A 26,093-nucleotide genomic window follows, 5' to 3' on the forward strand; every position below is an offset into this window, starting at 1 on the left:
GGTGTACTTATTACAACTGAGGGAAGATGTGACCACAACTGCTCCTGGCAGGCTGATCCTATAGTGAAGATTACTTGCAGCAATGTTGACACCCTCTTGTCCAGATGTCTGTATTGTTAAATGTGAAATCAAGATTTCCATTTCAATGCAGTTATTAACTGAAAATATTCGTATGCAATCTCTGACCAGTTGAGGAATGCAGCACTGGGAAGGGAGCACTCTATAGGAATTCAGACTCCTGGACAATGAGCCCCATCCATCCCCCCACTCCCCACCCCACACACACACACACGCACAAACACACCCGTATCTACAGACCCATTGCCAAACCCTTCTGCAGGCCCTTCTATTTTGTTGATATCGACTGCTTCCTGTAGTGCTGCTGATCTTGCAGAGCTGTGAACCTCTGATTGCTGGTGGCTTTTGGTGAAAGGTTTGGCCCTATTTGGGGCTTAATCAGATGAGGGGCCTGATTCTGGCCAGGTACCAAACAGCCATGTAAGAATTGCTGCACAGAAACAGGTCATTCAGCTCGTGACAGTACTGGCTGAAAAAGAAATACGGTTTTTTTGAGCTCGCCACCCGTTATAATTCCGCTTATCAGTATTTGGTTAGTACCCTTGATGGTTACACCATTTTTGGTGCAGAACCAGATTTCTTTTCAATGAGGATTTCCACCTCAGTCACCAAACTGGGCAGTCAGTTCCAGATACCCACCATGTCTCCTCTGACCATTTTACCAATCGCCTTATGTCTGTGTCCCCGAATAATTGACATCTCTGCTAGTGATAATGTATTTTTCCTGCCTACTCTAATTATGCCCCTCATAACTAGTCACCTCCTTTAAGTCATCCCTCTGTCCCAAAGAAAACAATCCTAGCCTATTCAACCATTTCTCATGGCTGCAGTTTTCAAGCCCTAGCAACGTTTTTGTAAATATCCCCTGTGCTCTTTCCAACAATTGTGTCCTTTTCTGTAATGTAGTCTACACAAAATTACAGCTGTGACCTAACCAGCATTTTACCCAGTTCCACCATTGTATGCCTGCTTTTGTAATCTGTGTATCATCCAAGAAAGGATAGCATTCCATGTGCATTCTTTGTCACCTTAACTATCATTCAGACTGCCTTCAAGAACATGTGGACATATACTCACTCTCACTTGAATTGAATTGAATTTATTGTCACGTGTACGGAGGCACAGTGAAAAGCATAGTGAAAAGCTTTGTCTTGCAAGCAATACAGGTATATCACATACTTAGGTAGCATAGATAGTAAATAATAGGTAAGCAGTGGCAAAAACAAAAACGCAGGTACAGACAAATGTTAAGGGTTTGTGAGTCCATTCAGTATTCTAACAACAGTAAGGTAGAAGCTGTTTTGAAACCAGCTGGTGCGTGTGTTCAGGCTTCTGTACCCTCTCCGATGGTAGAGGTTGTAGAAAAACATTGCTAGGGTGGGATGAATCTTTGAGAATACTGGCAGCCTTTCCTTGACGGCGGGCCTGGTAGATGAATTCTATGGATGGGAGGTTGGCCTTTGTGATTGTCCGCACTAAGTTCACCACTCTCTGTAACCGTCCCTGATCTTGAATGGTACAGTTGCCATAACAGGCAATGATACATCCAGACAGAATGCTCTCGATGGTGCACCTGTAAAAGTTGGCAAGGGTATTCGCTGTCATGCCTAATTCCCTCAGCTGCTTGAGGAAGAAGAGACGTTGTTGGGCCTTTGTAACCAGTGTGTTCACATGAAGAGTCCAAGAAAGGTTGTTGTGGATGACCACTCCCAGGAATTTAATACTCACCACACGTTCCACCTCTGTGCTGTTAATTTGTAACATGAGTAACATCCCACCAAAAGTCAATAATGAGTTCCTTGGTTTAGTCGGCATTGCGAGCTAGGTTGTTCTCAGTGCACCATTTTTCCAGGTCTTCCATCTCCCGTCTGTAGTCTGTTTCGTCACCATATGAGATTCGACCAACTATGGTGGTGTAATCAGCGAACTTGGATTTGGCGACACAGTCATGGGCATACAGTGAGTACAATAGGGGGCTGAGTACGCAACCCTGTGGGGCTCCAGTATTGAGTGTTAGTGAGCACCTCTCAGTACTCTCGTCTTTATTGCATATTCTTTACCTTTGTTTGCCCTCTCAAATGCATTACCTCACACTTCTCCATATTGAATCCATTTGCCACTTTTTCTCTATTCAAGGAAGCCATTGATATTGTTCTAAATTGAGGAATGTCCTCCTTCACTATCAACCAAACAGCCAGTTTTCATGAGCCACAAATTTCCCAATCCTGTCTCCCAGATTTGTGTTTAAATTGTTAACATATATTAAAATCAATGTGCCTGATTGGAATTAAGTAGAGTCTGAACTCACAGAAAAATACTATGCGCACCCACAGAAGAAGACCCATTTGCCCCTATTAAACCCTGTTCATTGTTTCTACTAGTAATAGTACTTCAAGATGTTGGGGGGTGGTATGGTCCCAACTGATGTTACTAGTGGATAATTTAGATGCGGGATAAAATCTGGTTTGAGAGAATAAATGGTGGTTTTTCGCCAAAATATAAGCATACCAGGTTCCAGATTTAGTTTTAACGATAGAATTAAGTGTGTAATGAAAAAATAAAAAAGAACAAACTAAGCTATCTACTGTTTAAAATATATCAAATACCCAACAAAACTGAAATAACTGCACAGAAGCTGGTATCCTGTCACCAAGTCACCCTTTATTTACATGTGAACTGAGGAGATTCTAAGTCCCAAGGTTATATTGATCAGCCAGAGCTTCCTGATTGGCCCAGGTTAATAACCCCAATACAGGATCTCATAGTCAACGAGATCCACCCGGTTTCAATCACTACAAATACAAACTCCCACCTACCATTAATCAAAATCCAGAGAAATTTCCCTTCCCTACTAAATCTGTATCTTTGACTTATTTTTTTTTCAGCTCCTGTGCTATAAGGAAAACATTTTTTCTCTCACATGGCTGAGAGCTTAGACATTTTCAGCTTTGAATTATCAAGTACTAAACAAATACTTCCAGCCATAGAGTAATATGGCTTAGAAACAGACCCTTCGGTCCAACCAATCATCTGAAAGTTTTCATAAGCTACAACCTTCACACCGAAGTAACTTAATCTATTAACTGCTCTGAATACACTTCCAATTTGATTATTGCCTTTAAATTCAGTCAGGTCTCTCTCAAGCTAAACACAAAAGCTCTTTCAAAAAGTTAGACAAACCTTGCCCATCCTGGCATTTGCTGAGATTGCAGCTTTTTTAGGTTGCTATCCTGTTGTAAACTTCACAATATCAACAAACTTCCATTAGCACGCAAGAGGTAGGCATCCATCTGCTCTCTGACACATTTTGGTTTAAAGTCAGGGTTTTGCATAATTTAAATAATATTAACCCCTTTCACACCAATTGACCATATCCCACAGGTTTAAGATCCAAACAGTTAAAAACTTTATATCTATATCACATCTTTCATTGTGAGGAGTTTTAATATCAGCTCCCAGTCACAAGACCAATGAAAACATAGCTCCTAGTAATTTTAAACAGTATTATATAGGAATTTGGATGAACCATTGCATGATGATATTTTTTAATTGCACACTTTCATTTTCAAATTGGCAAATTATTTTGTCAGTTGAGCAACTCACTCATCTATAAAGAAAATGAATATCCTTCAGAAACCTAATTCTATAAATATTTCTGTATTGTAGGTAAGTGTCTTCCAGAGTTTTCAATGTCACGTGTACCAGATTGCCATGCTATTGCTGATCTGGCCATGTACAACTATGTGGAGGTATGTGGGAAACAATTACAAAGACATAAAATGATGATACATCCTTTAATTTACTAACACAATTCCATGTTAAAGTCAAGAATTTTTATACTGTCAGACTTATATTTTCTGAAGCCAATTTCGACTAACATTTCTCAATGCATCTGAGAAGAGCAAATGAGCATTTATATTCATTCACACAATGAGTTCCTGACTTTAATTGCTATATTCCAGGTAGTTGACAGGTGTAAACAATGTATAAAAGAACAACATCAAATTTAATTGCTTTCTGGAGGTTGAAATAATAAATGCATCCCAATTACATTTTATTGCATTATTTTGATGAACAACAGAGAAAAACGAGAGGGCAATGTTTAGTCTCAAATTTGTTATCAAGCACAATCATACCAATGATTGAAGCACGGAGACACATTCAAGGCAACAGGATGATTTTTGTAGAAGCTTAAGCATATTGACACCCACTTGTCAATACAGCTTGGAGGTCTGGACTTCATTACCTGCAGCTAATGAGTGGGATACATAAGTGCTGAAGCCCACAGGTTATGGCAAGGCCAGAAATTAACTACCTACCATGCTAAACCAACCAACACACAGTGAATCAGAGACAATTTATTGACCCAAGAGGAACAATTCTCCTCAACCTGGTTTTGCCATGCCATTAAAATTTCTGAGCCGCCTTCTGAGAGGTGCTGCAGTAATTGGGCTGAACTAATACCTGGTACAAAATGATGGATTGTGTGCAGAAGAGGCAGCATCCGTTTGAGATCATACGCTGGGAGCAATATATTGCGATAGATCTACTGCTTGAAGTGGGCACAAGCTTTGGAATCTCAGGATCTAACCAAACAGCAAGAGTGTCAATGCAAATGCTCTGTTAATGAGATGTGGCCATTGTTGACCAGGCTCGTGCTTATTGCCCATCTCTAATTGCCATTGCTCTCACAGTACTGTTGTTTGGGAGTTTCATGATTTTAACCCAGTGACAGTGAAGCAATATATTTCCAAGTCTCGATGGTATTGGAGTGGAGTGACCAAATGATTTACTTGACACCCAGGAGTTCGCTTCCATCAAAGAGTTTATTGACATTACACCGGTGGGAAGAAACCCTCTTAAAAAGCTAGAGAGCTCTTCCTGAACAAAAGAAAACATAGATTTTTATACATTTCTTTCATCCCACCTTTAACAATTACAAAGCAATCATATTATTAATTAGATTAATTGGTAATGTATGGAATCAATTATATGACTGCACGGCTAGAGATAGATAGCCTCATGGTTAACCCTGGCCTTCCATGATGTCATGATGACTCTCTCATCTCCCTTCTTTTCACAATGGATACTGTATTCAAGTGCATTCCTTTAAGTACATTTGCCAGCTGGACCTTGTTTGCTGTCAATTAATTGGCTACTTGCCTATCACTTAAAGACTTTTTAAATTCTGTTATATGGCTTATATTCTTTATTAACCTTATTACAGACTACTAAAGAACATTGATTTTTTTACTAATTGTTGGAACTGTAATCAGTTCCAACACTTACACCTAATGTTAGAATTCTTTAATTAATGTGTTGTGAACAGTGTCTTTCTCACCATGTTTACTAGAGTCCCCTATCTTTTATCCTTGGGTTTCTTACAATATATTAATCTAATCTACTTTCCAGTGTCTGCCAGCTTCTGCACCTGTGATTCAGTTCTCCCTGATATGGGGGCTGCTTTTGCTGTCTGAGACTGGTTTGCTCTCAGAATTTTATTTGAATTATTTCCTCCAATGCTGTTAGTGATTTTATTTATTAATAGGTGAGTCCCTAACAACTTCAGTATCCATATCTATGATTATTTAAAGGATCTTAATTAAAACCTACTACTGGTAGTGAAACAGATTTATTAAATAATGAAGGAGAGATTCATTAATTGCATTAAGTATGAAATGTTCTTGTTTTATGTCTTTTGTGCAAACAACTGCAAATGCATATTCTGTTACCTTGATTCTACAGAGCTACTATTGTTCTACTTGTGAAGCCTACATTAATCAAATATTTTCCCAAGCTCTTTAACTACTGTCAGCCACATGCTGTTGTTAATACCACGGGTAGCTGTCGGCCATTTTGTGCTGCTCAGTCATGGGCAGCCATAACAGAAGGGTAACCTATAGGTGATGGTGTTTCCATGTGTCTATTGACCTCTCCGTTTGGATGCTAGTGGTTCTGAATAGTGCTATTAAGAAGCTGTGGTAAGATACTGCGGTACAACTCATAGATGGTGCACACTTTCCCACCAGTGTATAGTGGCTGTAGCAAATGAAAATAAATGGGTGAGCGAAGATATTGATTACACTTCATCCAGTTTATAAATGGAATGGGGCCCTCAAAATTGTATTTGACACTTCCTAGAAAATTGGACAATTATTTGAAATCAAAATAATTTGTGGGACCAGGATGAAAAGGGAGGGAGGTAGGATTAGATGAGTTATTGTTGCAGAGAGTTAACATTGACTTGACAAGTCAAATTGCTTCCCATCTGTGCTGTAACTATTTGAGTTTTCATTGCTCATTTACTACTCTGGAGATTATCAAAATAGTCTGCGTAGCCATTGATGTTGACAAAATCTAAATTACGTTGTTTTGAATGCAGTCCTGTTCAATGCAAGTCAGTAGAAAAAGTCCAATTAATTTACAACGTAACTGCAAAGGCACCAATAGAAATCCATTTAAATCCAATATCGTATATTGAATGTTCTTGAGTTTTCTACTGATTATATGGTGACAATTGTCTCAATCTAGCTCCTTGAGAAAACAGTATTTGCATTTTCCAGCAAAATTAGATTAAGCTCAGTTAATACATCTGCTTTCATGTCTGGAACCTACTGAGAACATCATTTGACCTCTGTACTCACATTGTAATTTACATCACTAATCAGCATGTAGCAATTTGTTACAATTTTTGGTTAAATAAAGCTTGCGAAGGCCTTTTTAAAAGTATTAATTTCTACATATCTGTTTTCAGATGCGTAAGCATGTGAACTCAAAATGGTTTATTTTCCGCAAATATGTGGATAATTTCCTCCATTACTGTATGCCAAGGACTGTTGTGCCTTTATATACCATGGTGAGATATGTGTTATTTCTCAAACGCTGTACAATTGTTTATAACTTAATGTGGATCATAATGAATTGAGCAAACACCTTTTCAGTTTCATTTCTCTGTAAATAATATTTCATTTTAGGTGACTTTTACCAGAATACAATACCATGAAGTGGTACAGCGGTCAAAACGGCAAAACAAGGTATTTTGTTTTGATATCTTCTAAGAGGTCCTAACCTTTGGCATTTCAAGACTTAGTTTAGAGAGGAAATAGGGATTTAGTGGCGAAATTATTCTGTATTTGATCCAATACATGTACAAATTGATGTAAGAAATTTGTTTCCATGACTCAATGTTGAGAATCTTCTGTCCACCTCCACCTCCAACACATCCTTTTTTGAATTGTGTCTGTTTAATGGATATCAAAGGTAGTCTGTTGTGCAGTAGATAATGCCCCTGCTCTTGTGGCACAAAATCTGGGTTCAAGGTTCACTCCAGGACTTGATGGCAACGTATGCTGTGTTCACAATACAGTGAAAAGCACTGAGTATCAACTCATAAATGTTTCTAACACCGTATAAGTCATTGCTGGTCTGTCATGTGATGAAAAGAAATTGGAGCTTCTACCATCATTCTCCAAATCTCCAGGCTGCAATGAATGCATAAAAGTGAATGTTGTCATGGCATCTGGAATATTGTGGACAGTTTTGCTCCCCCTACTTGAGGAGGGATGCAGTTGCATTGGAGGCAATTCAGAGGAGGTTCTATAGATTGATTCTAGAGATGAGGGATTTGTCTTATTGGGCAGTTTAGGTCTATACTCTCTGGAATTTAGAACAATGAGAGGGGATCTTAATTTAGGTATAAAAGATACTAGTAGTGATTAAGAAAGTAGATGTAGAGAGGAGGTTTTGGGGCAATCTAAAAGGAGAGGTCATAGTTTTGTGATAAGAGGCAATAAAATTGAAACAGAGATGAGAGGAAAGTGTTTCTCTCAAATGGTTGTGAAATTGTAGAATTTACTATCTTAGTGGATGCTGGGAGATTGAGTAAGCAGGTGATTGACAGCTTTTTTAATGAGTAATTGGATGAAGGGTTATAGAGAGTAGGCAGGCAAGTGGAGTTGAGTCCAGGATGTGATCAGTCATGATAATTTCAAATGTCAGAGCAGGCTTGATTGATTAAATTGTCTACTCCCTCTTCTGGATCTTACGTTCTTATGTTCTGAAGGACAAATTTATTTAACCTTGTTTTCTAGCTCACATTGCCTTAATGGCAGGTAGTAGGAAAATGAGATTAGAGAATAAATTGGTGATATAGTTGACAGTGAAAAAGGTTAAGTAAGTTTACAAAGGCAGAGGTGTTGCGTTTTGGTAAAATGAACAAGGGCAGGACTTATACAGTTATTGATAGGACCATGAGTAATGTTGTCAAACAGAGAGCCCTATGAATTCATACACATAATTCTTTGAAAGTTGCATCACAGTTAAATAGGGTGGTTAAGAAGGCATTTAGCCCGCATACTTTCATTGCAAAGACCATTGCGTATAGAAGTTGGGATGTTATGTTGAAATCATACAGGACGTTGATGAGGCTACTTTTAGAGTACTGTGTCCAATTTTGGTCACCCTGCTATAGGAAGGATATTGTTAAATTGGAGAGGGTTCAGAAAAGATTTACTGGAAATTTGAGTTATAAGGATCAGCTTGGACCTTTTTCATTGGAGCGTAAGAGGTAGAGGGGTGACCTTATAGAGGTTTTTAAAAACATGAGGCACATAGATAAGGTGAAAAGTCCTTTCCCAAGAGTGCGGGTGTTCAGAACTAGTAGGCATATTTTTAAGGTGAGGGGAGAAAGATTTAAAAGGGACCTGAGGGGGATTTTTTTCACACAGAGGGTGGTTCGTATGTGGAATGGTCTCCCAGAGGAAGTGGCAGATGCAGGTACAGTTACAACATTTAAATGACATTTGGACAGGTCCATGAATAACAAAGGTTAGATGGTATAGGCCAAGTAGGACTAGTTTAGCTTGGGAAACCTGGTTGGCACTGGACGAGTTGGACCGAAGGGTCTGTTTCCATGTTCTATGACTGTATGAATAGCACACAGCAGGGCAGTGGACATTGAAAGGAGCTACTCACATGTTTTGTTCCATCCAGCATCGCATATAAATAAGGAAACCTTACTGCAGTAGTGATGAAGCAGGAGGATAAAGAGTGTGAGTGTGGCGAGGCAAATCAATGTATAAGAGAAGGCAATTACTAGTACTCATTATTCCTTACCCCCCCCCCCCCCCCCCCCCCCTCTCCGGGAATCAGTGACAGAGATGACTGAATTAGCCTGATCCCACATGGAAAAGGAAATTAAATCTTTCCACGGGAAGTGCTGATGAGATTTGCAATTGCCTGGGTACGGATCAGCTATCAATGAGCAACATAACCAGTTCTAGCAATAATAGAAGTCACTCAATCATAACCTGCTTTCAGTCTGTAATTCACTGGCACATTGCCAAGATGACAGACGCCCTGTTTCACTATAATGGCAAAAGCATTAAATTCTGCATTAGAATTTGCCAGCAACATCACTGAAAGGGGGGAGGAGAAGGTGTTTTGAAGAACCTAGTGTCAATCCTTGCCCATATTGCACACCACTTGGAGGGCATACTGAGGGTGGCGAGGGCACAGAATGTATTCTGGGTGGGGCATAGATTTCCTGTTTGCATCCCACACATTCTTGGTCAGTCCCACCGATGCTAAGCTGGTATTCTTCGCTGACCATTGCCTCCTGCTGGCCGACAGTCACCTACAAGGACAACCATCGGGCAGGCAAGGGATCTTGGAAGCTGAAGTGAAACTGTTGACCCCAGAAAACATTGAGGAGCTCAAAAGGTTGGAAAACCGTGAAGCCCCTCTTTGAGTCTCCATTGGACTGGTGGGAAACAGTCAAATGGAACATCATGAGGTTCTTTATCCTCAAAGGTTTTCAGATAGTAAGAGAGAGAGAGACAAAGGAAAACTGTCCAAACTCCAGAAAAGCATGCGGAACATGTTCCAGCTGCAGACAATAGGGTTGATGTCACGGAGGATCTCCAGGAGGTGAAAAGCCAGCAAGTCTCTCTGTTTGCCTCAGAGGCCTCCAAGATAATCTCCCAGCCCATGGTCCATTCCATGGACCAGGATGAGACTTGCTCATGTTCCTTCTTCCAAAGGTGCACAGGGAGAGCTCTGTGCTCAGCAGTCTGAAGGAAGAAGATGACACAGTAACATTACTTCAGTCTGACATCCTGAGGATCAGCAAATCCTTCGATGCCAGTCTGTATGACACGTAGCCCACAGACAGCACAGCCTCCCAGTTGTTCCTCTTGTCTAACATGGAGGTCTTAGTTGACAGCACGCGGGAGAGGCTAGACCAGGCGTTATCTTTGGATGAGCTGACCAAGGTCCTTAAAAAAAGAGTAAAGCTCCCAGAAGAGATGGCTTACTGGCCAGGTTGTATGCAGCTCTGTGGAACTTCATTGGCCAGGACCTGCTGGAGGTTTATGACAGTGTGTGTCTGGTAGGTAGCACGTATGAATTCATGAGGAAAGGTTTAATCACACTCATCTACAAGCGATGATGTGGAGGTGCTGGTGGTGGACAAAATTAAAATTCACAACACCAGATTATAGACCAACAGGTTTATTTGGAAGCTTGTACTTGTGTGATTTTTAACTTCATCTACAAGCAGAATGGGTATGGGGAGGGAGGAAATTAGACATTAGCAGCCAGTTTTAGTGTTGAGTGCAAATTACAAAATCCTGTCTAATGTCATCGCCAACGTGTTCAGATCTGCTATGGGATCAATGATTCACCTTGATCAAACCTGTGCTGTACTGGACAAGATGATCTCTGAGAGTCTTGCTCTCCTCAGGGATCTGTGCAGGATGAGGGTTGGATGCCTGTCTGGACCAGGAGAAAGCCTTTCACATGATATCGCACACCTACGTGTGCAATACACTCTCCAAAATGGGCTTCAGGGAGGGAATTTGCAATTGGATCCAACTGTTCGACACCAACATCGTTAGCGCAGTCTCAGTCAAGGAGTGGGAATCAGAAAGCTTCCCGATCAGATCCGAGTCAGGCAGGGCTGCTCATTCTCTCCTACCTTGTTTGTGTGTTGTCTGGAGTCTTTTGCTGAGTTCATCAGGAAGGGTGTGAGCCTGAGAGGGGTGATTATTTCCAGACAGCGGAGGCCAGCAAGTCAAAGTCTCCCTGTACATGGATAATGTCACTGTTTCCTGCTCGGATCCATTGTTAGTCCACAGACTCACGAGCATCTGCGACCAGTTCGAACAGGCCTCGGGAGCCAAGGTACACTGAGGTAAGAGTGAGGCCATGTTGCTTGGGAACTGGGCGGACAGATCCTATATCCTCTTCGCCGTCCAGACAGGTTATCTGAAGGTTATCTGGGTATATGGTTCGGAGGGGCTGGAGCATACGCAAATTCAGATAGAAGTCTGATCATCAGGTGTGAGGTACTCCCTCTGTCGTTGTATGTGGTGCACGTCTGGCCCATTCCCCGAACCTGTGCCTTTGCAGTCATCGAGCCATCTTTCACTTCATCTGGAGATTGTAGATGGACAGCCATGTACAAAACTCCAGATAGGGGGAGAAGAATGTGCCCAATGCTGCCCTCATCCTGCAGGCCACCTCTGGGTACGGCTACATCAAGTTGTGCATAGACCCTCAGTACATAAACACCGAGTGTCACTACATACTGAGGTTCTACCAGCCTCCGGTGTTGCAAAGGGTGGGACTGGCCTCATTGCTGCAGAACCCTCTAAGTAGTTGGTCTGTTCCATATCACCTGTTCTGTGAGGAGAAGTTTCTGAAGACAAATATCTTTAACTGTAAGTCTATCAGGAAGTCGTCGGCACACGGCGTCCTGGAGACCCTGTGGGAAAAGGAGATGCTGGATCTTGTTGGATTATTCCCTGAGCAGACTGCCAAAGGCATTTGGCAGAATGCCTCAGCCAGATCCTTTCAGCAAGCCCCAAGACAGTACTTGGCTGGTGTTGCAAAGGGCATTACCTGTGAGATCTTTCTAGATCCAAGACTCTATGGACCACCATGCACAGCCCTCAAAGTGGCCACGGGAGTGGGGGGAAAGGTGTAGAGACAGACACACATCTTCAGGAATGTGCCTTTGCAAAGGAAGTCTGGAAAAAGATGACATAGTTTTTGTCGAGGTTCTCCCCCAGCAGCTCCGTGATGCAGGAATCTCTACTCTCCGGTCTGTTCTCCAGGATGCACACTGAGACTGTGCCTGGAGGGCCATCAACTCGGGGAAAGATGCTCTCTGGTCTGCCTGAAACTCGTCAGTCTTCCAGAGCAAGGTGTTGACCTCAATTGAGTGTTGCAGACTGGCACATTCCATGGTCCAGAACTATGTTCTGAGGAATGCAGTTGCAGCCAAAGCACAGTGGGAAAGACTATCATCTAAGATCTTTCTGATGAAGTTAAATGGGGCTCTGTTTAGTTCTTGGACCCTCCTAGTGCCTCAAATGTATGTAAACATAGTCTTGTACAAGTAAGAGATGCTTTTTGCTTGTTTGTTAGATAGAGTCAAACTCCAATGTTTGTTTGTTTCATGTGTTACTGTCAGAACTGAACTGCTTCAGGGACTATGTTTCTATATAAAGATATTTTTATGAATAAAGTATAAGTTTTGAAATTTTAAAAAGTACACTTTGGGTGGGGGACTTCAATGTTCACCACCAAGAGTGGCTCAGTTGCAACACTACTAACTAAGCTGGCTATGTCTTAAAGGATATAGCTGCTAGACTTGAACTGCAAGGAACCAACAAGAGGGAAAGACATACTTGAACTCATCCTCACTAGTCTGCATGTAAATGGTGCATCTGTCCATGGCCAGATTAATAAGAGTGACCACTGCCCAACCCTTGTGGAGCCTAAGTCCCTACTTCACATGGTGGAAACACTCCATTATGCTGTGTGGCACTACCACTCTGTTGAATGGAGTAGTCTTTGAACAGAAGAAGCAGCTTAAAACTGGGCGAAATGAGACACTAAGGGCCATCAGTAACACCAGAACTGTGTTCAACCACAATCTAACTCTACAACCCAGCATATTGCCTGTTCTACTATTGTTACAAAGACGGGGATCAGGTCTGAACCAGTGAAGACTGCAGGATAGAATATTAGGAGCAGCACCTAAAACTGAGGTGTCACCCTGGTGAAGTTTTATTTGTTTATTTTTTTCATTAGTTGCCCTTGACAGTTACAACACTCGATTGTTTGTGTGCTGCATGCAATAGATGGAGCTTAGTGATCCCACAACCAATTTTTCAGATAAAAGGTCTGCAGACCTGTCACCTCCATGTCATGGATTGGGCACAATTCAACAATTCACTATGAGGTGAGGGAGACAGGCTTTGACATCGAGGCCACATTCGATTGAGTGTGGCATTAAGGATCCCTTGCAAAACTGGAATCAATGGGTATGTAGAGCACACTGTCTGCTGCTTAATAAGAAGATGGTTGTGGTTGTTGGAGATCAGTCATTTCACCAGAGGACTTCTCTGCAGGAGTTCCTCAGGATAGTGTCCGAGACCTAACCATCTTCAGCTGCTACCTCAACCTTCTTTGCATCATAAGGTCAGAAGTGGGGATGTTCATTGATAATTGCATAACGTTCAGCACTGTTTGCAACTGAGCAGATACTGAAATAGTTCATGTTCAAACGCAACAAGGTCTGGACAAATTCCACACTTGGGCTGACAAGTAGCAAGTAACATCTGTGCCACACAAATGCCAAGCAATGATCACTTAGAGTCATAGAGATGTACAGCACAGAAACAGACCCTTCGTTCCAACCCGTCCATACCGACCAGATATCCCAACCCAATCTAGTCCCACCTGCCAGCACCTGGCCCATATCCCTCCAAACCCTTCCTATTCATATACCCATCCAGATGCCTTTTAAATGTTGCCATTGTACCAGCCTCCACCACTTCCTCTGGCAGCTCATTCCATACACGTACCACCCTCTGTGTGAAAAAGTTGCCCCTTAGGTCCCTTTTATATCTTTCCTCTCTCACCTTAAACCTATGCCCTCTCGTTCTGGATTCCCCAACCCCAGGAGAAGACTTTGTCTATTTATCCTACCCATGCCCCTCATGATTTTGTAAATGTCTATAAGGTCACCCCTCAGCCTCCGACACTCGAGGGAAAACAGCCCTAGCCTATTCAGCCTCTCCCGATACCTCAAATCCTCCAACCCTGGCAACATCCTCATAAATCATTTCTGAGCCCTTTCAAGGTTCACAACATCTTTCTGATAGGAAGGAGACCAGAATTGCGTGCAATATTCCAACAGTGGCCTAAGCAATGTTCTGTACAGCTGCAACATGACCTCCCAACTCCTGTACTCAATACTCTGACCAATAAAGGAAAGCATACCAGACACCTTCTTCACTATCCTATCTACCTGCGGCTCCACTTTCAAGGAGCTATGAACTTGCACTCCAAGGTCTCTTTGTTCAACAACACTCCCTAGGACCTTACCATTAAGTGTTTAAGTCCTGCTAAGATTTGCTTTCCCAAAATGCAGCACCTCACATTTATGTACATTAAACTCCATCTGCTACTTCTCAGCCCATTGGCCCATCTGATCAAGATCCCATTGTAATCTGAGGTATGCTTCTTCGCTGTCCACTGCACCTCCAATTTCGGTGTCATCAGCAAACTTTTACACCTCCTATAATAGACAATCTGATCTCTGACCATGACATTCAATGGTGTTGCCATCACTGAATCTCCAGCTATCAATATCCTAGGGTTTACCTTTGATCAGAAACTCAATTGAACTCACCACGTAAACACAAAGGCCACAAGATGAAGGTCACAGGCTAGGTATCCTGCAATGAGTAACTTACCTCCTGACTCCCTGAAGCCAATCCACCATCGACAAGGCATAAGTCAGGAGTGTGATAGAATACTCCCCACTTGCCTGGATGGATGCAGTTCCAACAGCACTCAATAAGTTTGACAGCATTCTCAACACTGCAGCCTGCTTCATTGGCAACATATTCAAAATGTCTACTCCCTCCACCACCATGCTTAGTAGCCGCAATACATATTATATACAAGATACACTGCAGAAATTCAACAAAGTTCCTTAGACAGAACCTTCCAAACACATGACCACAACCACTTCCAACTAGAAGGATAAGGGCAGCAGTTACATGGGAACACCACCGTCTGCAAGCTCTTCTCTAAGTCACTGGAATTCCCTCCCCAAGGGCATTGTGGGTCAAACTACAGCACTTGGACTGCAGCGGTTCAAGAAAACAGCTCACCAACACTTTCTGAAGGTCAACAAGAGACAGGCAATTACTGCTGACCAGTTGGCAATGCCCACATTCCACAAGAGAATTAAAAAAATCAATTGGGAGCCCAGCAGATCAGTGCAAAAGACAAGGCTGATGCTTTGTATCTATCTTCAGCCAGGTGCCTAGAGTGAACAATTTATCTCAGCCTCCTCCTGAGGCCCCAGCATCACAGATACCACCCATCACCCAATTAGATTCTTGCTGGGTGAGACACCTGAAGATACACTAAGATACTACAAAGCCAATGGGGTCTGACAGTATTCCAGCAATTGTACTGAAGTTTGTTCTCCAGAATATACTGCACCCTTTGCCAAGCTGTTCCTGCACAATTAGAAAATTTCAGTGCACCTGGCAATGCGGAAAATTGCTCTTCGAGATCATTTAAACTGAGCGTAAAGCCAGAATGAAAGTGTTAAAGGCATAACTAAGGAACCAAAGCAAGACAGAATCTAATAGAAATAAAAGTAAGGAGACTGTTGAGGCTGTAATAAGAGCAGGAGATGCATAATTGAAATCATGGTTAATGTGGGAAGAATTAATTAAGGCTGCAGCAGACTAATTCAGAGAAGCCATTAAAGTAAACAAGAATCTTTATTAACATTGTAATACAATCAACTTTATTAGAAATGTTGTTGACAGCGAGTATCGTCAAGGGAAAGTGGTTAAGCAAACAAATCTCATCCTTCCGGCTACAGGCAGCAAAATATATTTTGCAAAGCCAAGAAAAAGGTAGGGAATTGTTTACTATATTGCAAAAGGCAGGGAATTGTCCATTTTATTTACAAAGAGATGGGAAACTGCCACTTTTGCCACAAAATGTGGGAAAACTATTACGCAGGATTGGGAAACAGCATTGCTTTTTCCTTTTTCTTGTGTCACATGCAGTAAAAAAGCATTGCGCAAGATGGGAGTTCATGCTATTCAGAGTATATTAGCATAGATTAGCGTTAGTTTACACACAGAAGACAGAGTTGGGATTAATTGGTCTTTTTCAGAATGAATCAGTCTGAGTGGCCTCAGCTATTTACTATCTGTGTAAATGACTTGGAGGAGGAGACTGTCACGCATTCAAATTTGCGGATAATACAAGAGTATTAGGAGGGCAGACATTTAGCTGACAGAGTTTAATGTTGGAAAGTGAGAGGTGATGTACTGTGGTGGGGAGAATTAAAAAAAAACTATTATTTAAATGAAGAGTGACTCCAAAGAAGTGCTAACAGCTATTCTTGTGAACAATAGATGTTCTTATGCATAAAGCTCAAAATGTTAGCTTGCAGATGCACCAAGCAATTAAGAAAGAAAATAGCATTTTACGCTTGTTTCCAAGCATTTGGAGTTTAAAACCAGTGAAAACTTGTTACAACTGTACAGAGTGTTGGTGAGGCCACACCTGGAGTACCATGTACACTTTTGGTCCTTGTTTTCAAGAAAGGATATACCAGCATTGAAAGCAGTTCAGAAGAGATTCATTAGGTTGATTCCTGGCATGAAGCAGTTGACTTACCAAGAACGGCTAAACTAGTTCGGAATTATTTCAGTTGACTTTAGAAAAATGGGGTGGGGGTGATTTTAATGAAACATGCAAGAGTCTGAGGGGGCTTGACAGAGTAGATTTCAAGAAGGTGTTTCTACTATTGAAGGAATCTCTTTCTAGGGGCCATATTTGGAGAATAACGGGGCCACTAATTTTAAACTGAGAATCAAAGGCATTTCTTCATTCAGCAGGTAGTGAATTCTCTATTCTGGATTAGTGGTGCTGGAAGAGCACAGCAGTTCAGGCAGCATCCAAGGGGCTTCGAAATCGACGTTTCGGGCAAAAGCCCTTCATCAGGAATAAAGGCAGTGAGCCTGAAGCGTGGAGAGATAAGCTAGAGGAGGGTGGGGGTAGGGAGAAAGTAGCATAGAGTACAATGGGTGAGTGGGGGAGGGGATGAAGGTGATAGGTCAGTGGCAGTAGGGGTGGCGGAAGTCACTGAGCATGTGGCATCAGCACTGATGTGAAGGGCGGAAGCGATGTCATGTGTGATGCATGAGGAATTGTGAGGGTTGGAAGTGGTTGTGGGAGTGGCCATGATGGGGGCGGAAGTGACATCATCAATCAGCGTGGGGGTGGCAGCTGTACCAGCCGCATGGCTAATGGCGTCTGAGTAAATTCCGAGGCCAGGGGAATCTTCTGGAATGTTTGAGGAGCGCTGGCTATGGAGGTGGGTAGATAAAAGTTTGTGAATTCTCTACCCCAGGGAGTTTGTGGAGGAGGGAGTTTGTGGAGGCTAGATCACAAAGTATTTAAAGAGTAGGGAAATGATCTTTTGAACTATGAGGATATTGAAGACATAAGGAACTGGCATGAAAAAGCAGTTGAGGCCTATGGCTAATCAACCATCATTTTATTGAATAGCAGAGCAGATTTGAGGACTCAAATGCTTAACTCCTCCTCTTTTATTTATGTTGGATTTAAAACAATGAAAATATATGCAGGTTAGGTGAATTGGCCATGCTAAATTGCCCGTAGTGTTAGGTAAGGGGTAAATGTAGGGGTATGGGTGGGTTGCGCTGCGGCGGGTCGGTGTGGACTTGTTGGGCCGAAGGGCCTGTTTCCACACTGTAATGTAATCTAATCTAATATGCTGTATGGCAGATTTAGAAGTATTTTGGGCAAATAAAATGAAGCAACAATGATATTTAAAGCCTTGAGTAATGACAATAGAACAATGTTGAGACTACAGAATTGAAAACCTTTCAAATAAAGGGAAAATAATCATATGTGGAAGAAATAGTAGGATAAATAATACTGCCAAGATTTACTTTCAGAAATACATGAAATAGAGGACAAAATTGGCCATCCTGGAGAGAACAGTTCTTATGATGCATGTAAAATTCTCTAAAGGTTAACTTGCACTTGAGTCCGTGATTAAGAAAGCTAATGTAGTGTTGTCATTTATCTCAAGAGGGTTGGAATGTAAAAACAGCGATGTGCTCCTGAGACTTTATAAAGCTCAAGTTAGGCACCATTTGGAATACTGTGTCCAATTTTGGTCCCTACGCCTCTGGAAGGACATACTGGCACTGGAGCTTGTCCTACTGAGATTCACATGGATGATCCCTGGAATGGTAGGCCTAACATACAATGAACGGCTGAGGTTCCTGGGATTGTATTCATTAGAGTTTGGAAGGTTGAGGGGAGATTGAACAGAAGCTTACAAGATAATGCATGGCTGAGAAAGGGTGGACGCTGGGAAGTTGTTTCTGTTAGGCAAGGAGACTAGGACCCGTAGGCACAGCCTTAGAATTAGAGGGGGTCAATTTAGAATGGAAATGAGGAGACATTTCTTCAGCCTGAGAGTGGTGGGCCTGTGGAATTCATTGCCACGGAGCGCAGTGGAGGTCGGGAGGTTAAATGTCTTCAAGGCAGAGATTGGTAAATTCTTGATCTTGCAAGGAATTAAGGGATACGGGGGCAGTGTCGGTAAGTGGAATTGAAATGCTGATCAGCCATGATTAAATGGCGGAGTGGACTTGATGGGCCGAATGGCCTTACTTCCACTCCTATGTATTATGAGCTTATGGTCTAAAAGCATTAACTATGGATGTTGGAGATCTAAACCAAAACATGTACTGTTGGAAAACCCAGCAGTTCCAGCTGCTTCTGTAGTGAGGGAAACAGAGTTAATATTTTGAGTCCAGTGACTCCTCATTGGAACCTGAGGAGAAGAAGCACTAGATTTGAAATGTTAACTCACCATTGCATAAACAATGGCAGCAATAATTTTGAAATAGTTTTACAATTCTTGACAGTCATTTTAATCTGAAAACAAATACATTCTTGAAGAAACAAGATTTAAAATCCGGGGCATCCATCAATAATTAATAACTTATAAAGATTAGTGGAAAGATGTGACTATGGTGCTTTAAAGTCATAATTCAGAAGAGACAGAATGGTTTGGAATGGGTGACAAGTCTTTGTCAGATTTATTGTAGCCCAAAGACGAGTTGAATTTGCAGAAAACTATTTGGATGGTGAATGAAGCAGAAATCCAGAAGTAACAAACACAAATTCTAGGAGGGGATGACCAAACTTATACAGGAAATCTGAAGAATCCATTTAGTTCTTAAGGCACAAGACTATGAAAGACGCAAATGAGAAACCAATACAAAAAGTAGAATGGGCAGTTAAAGTCAGCATTGGGGCTTTGGAACAAGTACACCTCAAGCACAAGGAATGCTCAGCTATTAAAAATAAGTATCCTGTACATGTACACCAAGTCACTTCCAAAAGATATTTAGAAGTAGGACTCAGAATATCAGGAAGTCAAATAGCTAATTAATCAGGTAGAACAACCTGATATATACAAAATATCAATGTATTATTAGAGGAAATTGGTTATCTGACAAATTAATTTTGACAAGAAGCAATTTATATCAATCGACATATCACTTTTAAGCCTCAAACATGGATGAGTGGCACTTTCTTATTAGATTATATGTCATGGATGAAGATACAAAGGTTAGTGGGTAGGACTAAGGAAAACCCTAAGGCATTCTACACTTTTGTAAGGAACAAGAGGATGGCCAGAGTTACGGTATGGCCGATCAGGGGTAGTGGTGGAGACTTGAGTTGGAGAAGATGGGGGAGATCCTTAATGAATATTTTGCTTCAGTATTCATTACTGAGGGAGTCCTTGTCGTTTGTGAGGACAGTATAAAAAAGACTGATATGCTTGAACAGTTTGATGAAAAGAAAGAGGATGTGCTGGAGATTTTGAAAAACATAAGGATAGATAAGTCCCCAGGGCCAGAAGGGATATACCCAAGCAGGTTTTGAGAAGATATGTAGCTCAGGTTGAGGTTCTGGATGTGGGTTTGCTCGCTGAGCTGGAAGGTTCATTTTCAGATGTTTCATCACTATACTAGGTAACATTTTCAGTGAGCCTCAGGACGAAGCACTGCTGGTGTTGCCTGCTTTCTATTTATATGTTAAGGTTTCCTTGGGTTGGTGATGACATTTCCTGTGGTGATGCCATTTCCTGTTCTTTTTCTCAGGCGGTGGTAAATGAGTTCCAAGTCAATGTATTTGTTGATAGAGTTCCATTTGGAATGCCAAGGTTACTACAGGAAGCGAGGGAAGAGATTGCTGCACCTTTGGCGATGATCTTTGGATCCTCACTGTCCACTGGAGTAGTGCCAGATGATTGGAGGATAGCATATGGTATTCCTTTGTTCAAGAAAGGGAATTGGGATAATCTTGGGCATTACAGACCAGTCAGACTTACATCTGTGGTGGGCAAATTATTGGAGAAGATTCTTTGAGACAGGATTTATGATTACTTGGAAAATCATAATTCGATTAGAAATAACCAGCATGGCTTTGTGAGGAGGAGGTCATGCCTCACAAGCCTTATTGAATTCTTTGAGGATATAACAAAACACATTGATGAAGGTAGAGCAGTGGATATGGTGTACATGGATTTTAGCAAGGCGTTTGATAAGGTTCCCCATGGTATGCTCATTCAGAAAGTCAGGAGACTGGGATATTTGGCTGTCTGGTGCAGAATTGGCTGGCACATACAAGACAGAGGGTGGTAGTAGATGGAAATTATTCAGCCTGGAGCTCAGTGACCAGGGATCTTGTTCTAGGACCTCTGTTCTTTGTGATTTTTAGAAATGACTTGGATGAGGAAGTGGAAGGGGAGGTTAGTAAGTTTGCCAGTGATATGAAGGTTGATGGAGTGATGGATAGTGTGGAGGGTTGTTGTAGATTGCAATAGGGCATTGACAGGATGCAGAACTGGGCTGATAAGTGGCAGATGGAGTTCAACCTGGAAAAGCGTGAAGTGATTTATTTTGGAAGGTCAAATTTGAATGCACAATACAGGGTTAAAGGCAAAATTCTTGCCAATGTGGAGGAACAGAGGGATCTTGGAGTCTATGTCAATAAATCCTTCAAAGTTGCCACCCAAATGGATAGGGTTGTTAAGAAGGTGTATGGTGTGTTGGCTTTCAGTAGCAGGGGTATTGAGTTGAAGAACCACGAGGTTATGCTGCAGCTCTATAAAGTCCTGGTTAGACCACACTTGGAATATTATGTTCAGTTCTCATTCTAGGATGGATATGGAGCTTTAGAGAGGGTGCAGAGGAAATTTACCACGATGCTACCTGGACTAGAGGGTATGTCTTATGAAGGAAGGTTAAGGGAGCTAAGGCTTTTCTCATTGGCGTGCAAAAGGTTGAGAGGGGACTTGATAGAGATGTAAAAGATGATGAGAGGCATAGATAGAGTCAGAGACTTTTCTCAAGGGCAGAAATGGCTATCATGAGGGGGCATCATTTTAAGGTGATTTGAGATGTCAGATGTCAGTTCTTTACACAGAGCGTGGTGTGTTCATGGAGTGCACTGCCAGTGGTGGTGGTAGAGTCAGATACATTTAGGAAAATATAAGCTACTCTTGGATAGGTGCACGGATGATAGTAAAATAAAGAGTATGTAGGTTAGTTTGATCTTAGAGTAAGATAAAAGATCGGCACAGCATCGAAGACCAAAGGCCTGTGCTGTTCTATGTTCTATGTATGGTCCAGGTGGTATAGCTCTCAAGATTAAAGATTCACTACAAGGACACAACGCGGATAAGAGAGTAGGAAATGAATATATACTTCCCAATCAAGTATTCTCACTCTTGAGCTTGCATGCTTATCTTGACCTTAACTTTATTATAATACAGCAAATAAACTCATTAGAGTCAAATAATAGTCAGTCTTTAAAGGCACGTAGACCAGGCAGCAACTGGTCAAGGAGCAGCTAGTTATAGAACCATAGGAAAAGAAAATGTTTGTTATTGAACATCTGGTCAAAGGATAATCTATATAAAATTTTGTTAGGCTTTGTAGACTCCAAAAGAAAGACTAGCTGGATTGAGATTTGTCTAATGCCAGTGTAAGTATTATTTCATATGGTCAACAAGGTTGAAGTATGTGCCTACGTGGAGTTGGCCAAAATGCACTCTAGTCCTATTGTTACTGAAGAAGGTTCTGATGACAGAAATAACAAAAGTCATCAGAAGATACAAATTGTGGGAAAGATAATGAGTTATATGATCCTTTGAAACTCATTGATGAACTTTTAACTGAAGCTGTTCAGACAGTAACATGCCTGACAAACAAATTGTTATGGCAGGTTCAAATATGAGTTCAGATGATGACACTACAAAAGTCTGAGAGGAATGATTTAATTTCATTTTCCAAGGAAACAAAAATCAATATTGCTAAGAGCGATCAAGTTAAATAAGCAATGATTCTCAAGTAGCATGTCCAAAGAAGTGAACATGTTGGGTTTACCAGAGAAACAACCACAGGTAACAAATGCAAGTATCCAATCTAATCAAGAAGTTGGAATACACTACAGAGACTGTGTACTTAAGTTGATATTGGCCACCAAACTGAGAATGAAGATTTGCTTATGGGCTGCACAAGATTCCATGGAAGCCTCCATTTAGACAGGATAACCAACATCCACAGAAAGCAGCAGAAGACTCCCTTAAATAATTATCCTCCTATTCCTTCACTCCTACCTTCATCTCCAGCTTGCCAACACAACCATCCCAAGTCTCATTGTAATTCTTGTAGAACTGCATCCACTCCAAACTAATGGTTCACATTCCGTGCTCCACAGCTCTGTCCATTCTCCATCCTGGTGCGTAAGTCAGAGCTTTATGGTTTCAGGTCATGGTGTATTTTCAGAAAACCAATTTTTAAAATCAGTTTACTTCATACCTGAACCTTCCACAGTCCTGTAGACAAAAAGTTACCAGATCCTGGCTTGTCGACTAGTGGAGGGTCCTTGCATGCAGACAGCAGTACTGTCCTTTGAAAGATTGTCTGGCTGTTGCTGCTGTTTTTTTTCATTTGTGATTAAATGATGGTGATAGAGATATTCTACATCAAAATTTGATCTGTGTTGAGTGTATTATGGGGTCCTGCTGGAAGTGTGATGCCTGCCAGAACTTTACCCTGTTGTACAAGTGTGCAACTAATAAAGTGACTTGCTTTTCCTTGCAGATTATCAATACCATGCTGTTTGTGATGGGAGCAATTGCAACAATCACTGGAGTGGTCTTTCTTTTCAAGCATTTTCCTCAGGAACTTAATATGCAGCAGCTGAAGAATTGGAATTTTATCTTTAAGTAACTTGAAGCAGCTAAGTGGGCAACAAATTTCTGGCAGTTTAATAGGAAATGGAAATTCAATATTTTTCTAATTTAAGAGATGACAGTCTGATTTTCCTCTGAGTAGTAAGGAGCTAACATTATTAGAAAATGTTTTTTATGTGTCAGCCATTGGTATCTATTGCCCCCTGCACGCAGGGCATAATTTCACCTGCATGGAGGTGGCAGAAGAGGTTGTGAGAAGGGGAGGTAAAGAAGTAAGCTGGCCCTGGAGAGAAACTCATTCTTGTCACCTCAACAATTAAATGGTCATGAGTATTTTTTATTTTATTACTAGCCTATTCATTATTACTCACTTCTGGAGCAGGGTGGGGGGGAGGGGGACTTGAACCTAGGCCTCCTGTCATAGAGGTAGGGGCACTAACACTGCCAACAGAAATCCTTGCTAGCAATTAAGTCTATTTTATTGTCAATTACTGGCCACATACAGGCCTCAGTTTGTTTCTTCCCTGACCACCTGCCTCCCTGGTGGGTGAGGAAAGTGGCTAGTTTTCAGAGTGAGAAGCTTTGGTAACTTACCTGCCAAGATGGGAAAGAGGAGTCTCTCGAACTGATCCAAACTGAAGGCAGTCGGAGACATGGATGGATGGATGGCAAAAACTGGACCACACTTCACATGACCCCGATAAATAAATACTTCTCACCACTGGTCCCTCAATCACGGAGCCACAGGGTCATTTACACGGACATTCGGATCCAGAAACTGCTGGGCTGTGATTGGCAGGCCGCAGTGTTGAAGACTGTGATAGGATGAGATATCCTCCCTCAACATTCTACTTTTCATGACCTAGTTGTTGTGTAATTGGGTGAGCTATCTTGTCCACAGGGGTGACGTGTTGGTTGTCACTTAAAATGCTATCTCCAACCTTTGAAATAAAGTGGAAAAATTCTTCCCTTAGTTTAATTATTAACCTTGTTTCGTAATTCATCGACAGCCAATGTAGTGTGTTTTGGCAGGAATAGAAGCGAGAGACAAAGATTGGGCTGTTGCCCTGTTTCCAAACAACAGCAAAGTGATGGCGGCCTGAAAATCACAGGGTAGCACTCATCAATCCATTTCTCTTGCCATCCACCATGTCCCATTTTTGGAGTAACAGTTGAAACAGAAGAGCAGCAGTCTGTGTCAAATCAGCCAGTACCCATCTTACAACATGGATATCAGGTTCCTTTGCCTTAAGTGGGAAGCATTGGTTGCAATGACATTTTTACAGTGATCTTCAAAGGAATTGCTGCAGAAAGCTGTAATTTAAAAAATACACACTCTCTCGCACTAACTTTTGTGGCCCCTACATAGGCTGATTCATTTCTCAGTGCCAAGACTTCATGTCACAACCCTCCAACATTTCTGATGGCACCTACTTCCCCTATCACTACCTTCTTCCATACTATGATGTGGCAGAGCCGGCATTGGATTGGCGTGGACAAAGTTAAAAATCACACAACCACAGGTTATAGTCCAACAGGTTTATTTGGAAGCACGAGCTTCATCAGGTGGTTGTGGAACAGGGCCATAAGGCACAGAAGTTATAGCAAAAGGTTACAGTGTCGTGTGGCTGAAATATATTAAACAAACTTTAATTGTGTCTTTCATCTATTAGAATGGTTTTGCTAGTTTTGGTTCATTAATATGTAAGTTACAGAATTCCTTTTTAAGTCACATTCTCAAGATAACTTCAGGTGTTCTAACAAAATGTGTCATCTCAGCTCAGACAATGCATTAAAGGTGTGAGGTTAAAGTTTGCCTGTGTCCAAATCTTGAGTCACATTGGTTCTCTTTCTAAAGTGGGATTTACAGAACCTTACATGGATTGACTGGAGGCTGTGCATTTCTTTGAACAAAATAAAATATAATTCTGCAAATACAGATTCGCTCCATAAACTTATATGTGTGTGAATGCAGGAGAGAGAGACCGTGTGCATGTGGGTATGAGTGTGTGTGAGTAAGCTTGGTAAAGTATGCATGTGAGTATGATGAGGGAGAAGCCTGTGAGAGGTGTATTTGTGTGTGTGTGTGTGTGTGTGTGCATATGAGAGAGAGTTTGAGTGTGAGAGAGGGTCTGTGTTAGTTTGTGAATATGTAGGAGTGTGTGTCTGTGTGAGTGTATAGTGCAGTGGAGTCACCTCTAGTGTGACATGAACCCAAGGTCCCAGTTGAGGCCATCCTCATGGGTACCGAACTTGACTATCAGCTCTGCTTGGCCACTTTGCATTGTTGCTTGTCCCAAAGTCCACCTTGGAGGATAGTCACCCGATGGTCCAAGGCCGAATGTCCTGGACTGCTGAAACATTCCCTGAATGGGAGCGAACACCCTTGCCTGGTGATTGTTGTGCAGTATCCATTCATCCATTGTAGTAGCATCTGTTTGGTCTTACCAATGTACCATGCCTCAGGACATCCTTGCCTGCAGCATATGAGATTGACAACATTGGCTGAGTCATATGAGTACCTGCTGCATATATGGTGGGAGTTGTCCCCACATGTAATGATCGTTTTCCATGTCAACACTCTGACACTTCTTGCAGCAGCTGCCGTAATAGGGTTGTACTAACTATTGTTATGACACTGGGTAAAATT

At 41.7% G+C, this 26,093-nt stretch overlaps 1 protein-coding gene across 1 annotated transcript in view; it reads left to right on the top strand.

The window, feature by feature from the left end:
* kmo (kynurenine 3-monooxygenase) overlaps nucleotides 1-25,399 on the top strand; it is a 77,773-nt gene extending 52,374 nt beyond the window's left edge. Inside the window, exons 12-15 of the mRNA XM_043695590.2 lie at nucleotides 3,745-3,827; nucleotides 6,833-6,934; nucleotides 7,053-7,112; nucleotides 23,352-25,399. Of these exons, the coding sequence (XP_043551525.2) occupies nucleotides 3,745-3,827; nucleotides 6,833-6,934; nucleotides 7,053-7,112; nucleotides 23,352-23,480 (374 nt within the window). The 3' untranslated portion in view covers nucleotides 23,481-25,399. The remainder of the gene's footprint in view (nucleotides 1-3,744; nucleotides 3,828-6,832; nucleotides 6,935-7,052; nucleotides 7,113-23,351) is intronic.
* Nucleotides 25,400-26,093: the final 694 nt, after the last annotated feature.

The sequence above is a fragment of the Chiloscyllium plagiosum genome, unplaced genomic scaffold (assembly GCF_037043375.1).
Source record: "Chiloscyllium plagiosum isolate Xiang-an unplaced genomic scaffold, Cpla_swu_hap1 HiC_scaffold_10, whole genome shotgun sequence".
NCBI classification, from domain to species: domain Eukaryota; kingdom Metazoa; phylum Chordata; class Chondrichthyes; order Orectolobiformes; family Hemiscylliidae; genus Chiloscyllium; species Chiloscyllium plagiosum.